Here is a 6,599-nt window from a genome sequence, read left to right as displayed (position 1 = left end):
TCAAAAGTGAAGTTCCCATAATCTTTGCAAAAGGATCAAATGGAATGTTCTCTTAACGTTTGTAAAACATTTAAACTTTCAGAGAACATTCAGAAAACTTGATGGGAACATTAGCAAAATGTTCTTTGAATATATTTTTGTAGCCAGGATGTTTATATTATGAAAATTAGATGAGAACTGAGGATAGAGAAAGTCTTGAGTATTAATCAACTAATGACCACAAATAAAACAAGAACATATATTTCAGCAAATCGTGTGTTTATGTCTGTGTCTGTCAGACTCACAGGAGAGACAAACTGTAGATGTTCTAAATAAACTGACTGTTTTCACATGCGTGTCCTCAGCTGGAAGAGCCTGAAGACCTTAAAATACTCCATGTGTCAATCTCCTGATCCCTCTATCTGTTTCTGTGGGAGGCTTTTGAGGATCAGAAGATTAGTCGAGCACTATAAAGCGGCCGGCAGAGACACTGGACATGAGCTGAAGTGACACATTGCAGAAGAGAAGTGAAGAACAACCACCAGAAGAACCAGAAACTCCAGCACACGGTAAGAGATTCACCTCACCTGAGACACATTTACAGCACAATGCACTGATAGACAGTCAGGTAAAGTACTATGGTATTTCATTTTCACTCAGACATGCTGTAATAGATGCACAACATGATTTACTGAGAGGAGGAATTCTGGGCTGAGGAGCATGAGAAGAAAACCACAAAACATAAAAACAAAATAGAGAAAGAGAGAAAGACTTTCACGGACTGATAAAGAACAGACAGATTTAGTGATGGAGAGGAAATAATTAAAAAGTAAAAGCAGAATGTGAGTCAAAATGACATCCCTGGACATTAAGTTGAACATTAAACTACAGGTGAGGTGTAGCGATTATACTATGGATGCTTACTTTTATTACCATGGATGATTCTGCCACAGAATATAAATTCAGAATTGCAAGAGAATAGTCAGAATTTTGAGATAAAAAGTCATCATTACTGTACATTTTTTATTCCATTATTCCTCAAACTTTTTCTTTAGGTGAAGCTGAAATGTACAGTAGACATTCTACAGCAAAAGCCAATTTGGGCAAAAACAGAAGCTCTGACACATTTCTCCCTGGATTCCAGAAATAGGCTAGGATAAATGTGATGGGATTACAGCGCTGGGCATCTCCTCTACGAGATTAGCACGATTATGTAAAGAGCTTATCATTCACACTGTCTGTATATCTCACAACGCAAACAGATGCTGGTAAATAAACCTACTCATTGTGTAACTAGAAGATTAGCATGAACAAAATCCCAAAATGAGAACACTAACAGCTAACCTGTTGAGGACATCAATAAAGGGGACAATATAGTCACTTTTTATAGGAAACATGTTTATATTTCAGCAAGTGAGAGAAATGGATGCCCCAGCACCTGTTGAGAAGAGAGGACCACCAAAATTCAAACAGAGGACCACTCGCACCTTCAAGAGCAAGGCTCCTAAACCTGGCCAGAAAGGCTTCGGAGATGACATCCCTGGGATGGAGGGTCTCGGCACAGGTAAAGCGTGACATTTCAGTTGCCTTCATGATGTAAATATTGATTCAGTGTTTTGAATGACACACAGCGATGAACCTGAACACCACCTTTCTCTGGTTTTTCAACAGACATCACTGTGGTTTGCCCATGGGAAGCTTTTGGCGACATGGAGCTCAGTGATCTGGCAAAATATGGAATTTTGTAGTGCATCCACCAAACCTTTTCCCTGCTCTCTTCTGGGGACCTTTGATCAGATGATCACGTAATGTTACTCACATGAGACTGAACCAGCAGCAGAAGCTTTCAGCCCAGCACACAAAGAGGATCCAACGAGATTAATACTTCTTTTTTTTTTGGTAAAAAAGGACAAATGGAACAGTAACTCTCTGCTGCTCTTCTTCACTGCATCACTGGAGCTCTTAGCAGGAGGAATTGATCTCAGAGCCACAATATCATGCAGGCCCTCTCTCTTTTAATTGTTATGGAAAAACAAAACTATGCTCAAATTAACTTTATTTTTTTGAACTGTGAATGTGATTGTGTCTGTGTCAGAATCAACTCATCATAGTTAATTAAAACCATTGATTGGCAGTAGAACACAATAAAAAAAAAAAAAAAGTATTTTCCCAAATTTGTGTGATTAGTCTTTTCTCTTTCAGAACTGACAGAAAATATTTAAACTGGGTCTATTATGAAACAATTTAAATAATTTCAATTTTCAATAATTTCAATCATTTGAAAAGTTCAGATCATCTGGGCTCAGTTGTTCAAAAAGTTAAATATGGATCAGAATGATCTAGATTTGGAAATCTCATGTTTTGCTTTCTAGGATTAGGCAATTCATCTGACTTTTGTGCTGTTTTTTTAAAGCAAAATAGGACTGGATCAACCTGATCCAGATACACACTTTTTCAAATTACCAAATCTGGACTAGCAGTGCTCCAAATGGGGTTACATTCACAATGTAGGCTGCTAACTAAAGATAAACAGGTGGAAGAGTCAGTGTGGGTCTCTGTCACGTATTGCACACAAAGACAAGATGGTAAGATCCAAGCGCAGCTTTAATGGGATAATACAAAACGTAATCCAGAGACAGGCAAGGGTCAAACTCCACAGAAACAGTCCACAAAAACAGAAACCCAGAGAAACATAGTGCACATAACACAATACAACAAACCACAAAAAAAGGCAGAAACAACTGAGTATAAATAGACAGAACACTAATGACATAATACAAAACAGCTGGGTGCAATGAAGTGCTAATGAGTCCAGGAGGTGTATTATGGGCAATGTAGTCCGAGTGATGAAAACCAAAAGTCCAGGTTGGAGTGCCCTCTAGTGGCAGACAAGGGCACTCCCAGTAATGATCATGACAGTCACTTTAAGTGTTTTATTTGAAGAGAAAGAAAACAACATAAACAAACAAACAAACAAACAAACATCCCCTCCCATTTTCAATTTCCTTTAAATCAAACCTCTTCTTAAATTGAAAAAAGCAAGGAAAAAACACCTGCAATAGATTCATTTTGTAATGTCCTTGAACAACTGAAAAATGTTGCAGTAAGATAAAATAATAGATCAGAACATAACTTTTGATTTAGATAAAAATGTGACTATTTCAGTGATTCTTTGCAGTTAGCTCTTTAGACAGTATTCTTGCTGAAACACAGAGCAGCGGAGTGGCGCATTTACAATAGCACCTTGTCACACCATCTGTTGAAGAGGTGCTATGGGAGGAACTTCTATGTCAGGCTTGTTCAGGAGACAAGTCAACAGTCTGAAAGAGAACGATTTAGTGTAATTGGCGTTCGTTGCCGCTTTTTAAACTTGAACGTCATTGCAATGGCTGTTTTCTGTTTATTATTTGTTTTTGTTTTTCCTGTTGATCTCCCACGCACTTTGAGAAACACTGCTTTAAAAATTAAAATAATCAAGAACAAAAAAATTATAAATGTGTGTATATATATAACATGATACAAATATTGTGCTCTTTGACCAGTTTTACATTTTTATTACGTTTTTGTTCCTGAAACCCTTCCTTCTGCTAGGATCAGGATAATCCTGATTTTTTGGATAAAAGCTATCCCAGTCTTACTGAAATGTTTTGAACAACACAAACTAAAAATTGGATTTTGGGATCTAAGGTGATTTCAGAATCCTTTTCTTCTTTTGAACAACCCATTTTCAAGACTTGATCCAGTCCTGCAGCTGAAATCTGATCAGATTACTTTTGAACAACTGGATCCTGGTTATTAGGTTAAACTCCATGACCTGAACTGAACATGTCAGATGAGAAAGAGACACAAAACTTGCACTACAGTGAGTTCCAGATCCAGAGCTGAGAACCACTGTTTTTAGAAAAATGTTCAACTTTTAACATGACTGAGCCAATTATAATCAAGGACATAATTTTGGTCCTGTCTTCTGATTGGTCAATTCAGTATTCCAGTGGTGATCTAGTAACAGCTGTTATGTGAAACTGTTATGTGTTTATCACTGCACAACATCATAGAGATCAGCTATTAACCTTAATCTGCATGTCACAACTAGATCTGCTAGCAGATGCTTCATGGATTTGACTACTGAATTAATGAATTTCAAACCTCAGTATCTCCAGGTGACAGTTTCTCTTCAGGCTCTTCAGTCCATCAGAGAGCATCTTCACTCCTGAATCCAGCAGATTATTGCCTCTCATGTCCAGCTCTATCAGACAGGAGTTTGATGATTGTAGAATGCCACAATGTATGCCACAATTTCACAGCACTGACAAGTGAGAGAACAGCGTCTCAAACTGAGCAGAATAATAAAAAACTGAATAAGTACATGTCCATTAACAGTGGTGTAAGGTAACAAACTACAAATACCTTATTTCTTAAACATACTCTCAACTCTAACCGCTCTAACCAGTGATAAACGCAATGAGAGGTGTTTGACCCAATTGAATTCAACACTTCTATGATACTGGGCATCTTAAAGGCAGTTTCTAACACTAGAAATACTGTAAAAATGACCAATTTCATTATTTTTCTACAAAATTATTTGGCCAAATATCTTCAATATTTTTATTTTTAACAAACTTTAATTGAAACTTTAATCAAACACTTTACGGATTGCTTCAAAGCAGTTTTACAGTAATAAACAGGAAAAACATGCGAGCATTGAAAGGTTCTTCAAGTTCAGGAATCAGTAATTTTAAGTATAATTATAAATTAAATTTAATTTACAAAGCATCTCTGACTTTTCAATTTAATTTGCTGTAATTACGTTTACTTTGTGTTTTTTTGTATTTTGTATTGTATTGTAAAACCAGATACTTTGTACTTTTACTTAAAGGCACAATATGTAATTGTCGTTGCTAGAGTTTGCTTATTCAAAACAAAGGCATAGCTTGATGACACCGTACAATGAGCGATCTTAGGAGTTGAAGACTTTCTTCACCTCCACAGCCCAATGGAAAGCAATCCGAATGTACAATTAAAGTTTTATTAATGTTGGCTTGAAGTAGGGCGGGGCCGAGAGCCATTGCTGTTTATTATGCTGACATGCCGCAGTTGGACGCTGCCACTCCATTTGTTTTGTTTATGTTTTTTTGTATGTATGTGTGTGAGAGAGAGAGTGTGTGCAAGACAGAGCGTGTGCATTTGTGTGTGTGTGTGTGAGAGAGAGAGAGAGAGAGAGAGAGTGAGTGTGTTTGTGTGTGTGTGTGTGTGCGTGTGTGTGAATAAAGAACAACGTACAGTGCTACACAGTTACGTCGACTGTGTTTACGTGAATCGTCACCAAGGCACATTTCAGTGATTTGTAACAGCTGTTGGAGTTTCCTTTCATCCATGATCTTTACAAAGAAAGGAAGATCATGATGGTAGTCTCTCATCACGTTGCTGTACAGAGCTGATGCTGAAACAAATCACTTGAATGCAACACACTAATGATTACGACTTCAGAAGTGGAAAAATTTCCAACTGCAGACAAAGTCTCATTAGCTGTATATTAATCCCATCTGCTACATTTGTTTGAATGTGTCAATGTCACCGCACCGAATAAATAAACACACATGAAAACATTACAGTGTATGTTAATGAGCAGATTATATAATAACCTAAATGACTGTCAGGACAGCCAATCAGGATTGTGGATTAGAGCTGCTTAATCTTTAATTCGTAAAGTTGCAGCTATAACCGTATGTTTAGGATCAGGTTAGAGAAGAGACTTAAAGAGCCTGACCTGAGATCAGAAACATGAAATCAACACAACCTCACAACAACAAGCATGAGTTTGTTGACAAGAAGCATTTGATGCTATTTAATCCTTTAAACGTATAGTTGAACACAGCATCAAAATAAAACATACTGATTTATTTTTAGATTTAGATTAAATTTGCTTACAAATCATTTGATTGGTTATTTGTTGAAGTATTTAATATGGAAAATGAAAACAGCATTAAAATGAATGATGCACCATACAGGAAACATTCTCATAATGTTCTCTCAAAGTTATGAACAAACTTTCTTAGTAACATTAATAGAATGTGTTCAAAGTAATCTGGTCTTTAATAATGTTTTCAAAATATTAGCACAGAAACATTATTTTTACATCATTCATGGAACGTTTTAGTTTGTCTAAGTTGTTTACAGAACATTCAAAAGTGAAGTTCCCATAATCTTTGCAAAAGGATCAAATGGAATGTTCTCTTAACGTTTGTAAACCATTTAAACTTTCAGAAAACTTTTTAGAACATTCAGAAAACTTAATGGGAACGTTAGCAAAATGTTCTTTGAATATATTTTTGTAGCCGGGATGTTTGTATTATGAAAATTAGATGAGAACTGAGGATAGAGAAAGTCTTGAGCATTAATCAACTAATGACCACAAAAAAAACAAGAACATATATTTCAGCAAATCGTGTGTTTATGTCTGTGTCTGTCAGATTCACAGGAGAGACAAACTGTAGATGTTCTAAATAAACTGACTGTTTTCACATGCGTGTCCTCAGCTGGAAAAGCCTGAAGTGCTTAAAATACTCCATGTGTCAATCTCCTGATCCCTCTATCTGTTTCTGTGGGAGGCTTTTGAGGAT

The 6,599-nt window shown here is 36.4% G+C and overlaps 1 protein-coding gene across 1 annotated transcript; it reads left to right on the top strand.

Moving 5' to 3' along the window:
• The first annotated feature begins 420 nt into the window (after nucleotides 1-420).
• On the top strand, nucleotides 421-2,153 carry LOC125273305 (retinal cone rhodopsin-sensitive cGMP 3',5'-cyclic phosphodiesterase subunit gamma-like). Its single transcript, XM_048198496.1, has 3 exons — nucleotides 421-548; nucleotides 1,390-1,543; nucleotides 1,651-2,153. The coding sequence occupies exons 2-3, from the start codon at nucleotides 1,402-1,404 to the stop codon at nucleotides 1,725-1,727; spliced, it is 219 nt and encodes a 72-aa protein (XP_048054453.1). The 5' UTR covers nucleotides 421-548; nucleotides 1,390-1,401; the 3' UTR covers nucleotides 1,728-2,153.
• The last annotated feature ends 4,446 nt before the right edge of the window (nucleotides 2,154-6,599 follow it).

The sequence above is a fragment of the Megalobrama amblycephala genome, linkage group LG8 (genome assembly GCF_018812025.1).
Source record: "Megalobrama amblycephala isolate DHTTF-2021 linkage group LG8, ASM1881202v1, whole genome shotgun sequence".
Taxonomy (NCBI): Eukaryota; Metazoa; Chordata; class Actinopteri; order Cypriniformes; family Xenocyprididae; genus Megalobrama; species Megalobrama amblycephala.
Note: the sequence above shows the minus strand (reverse complement) of the source record. Positions and strands in the feature narration are given on the sequence as shown.

Bases quoted from the DNA above. Each gene is read 5' to 3' on its own strand.
- LOC125273305 (XM_048198496.1), top strand. From the start codon at position 1,402: ATGGATGCCCCAGCACCTGTTGAGAAGAGAGGACCACCAAAATTCAAA. The intron at 1,544-1,650 runs GTAAAGCGTGAC...GTTTTTCAACAG, and splicing joins GATGGAGGGTCTCGGCACAG to ACATCACTGTGGTTTGCCCA.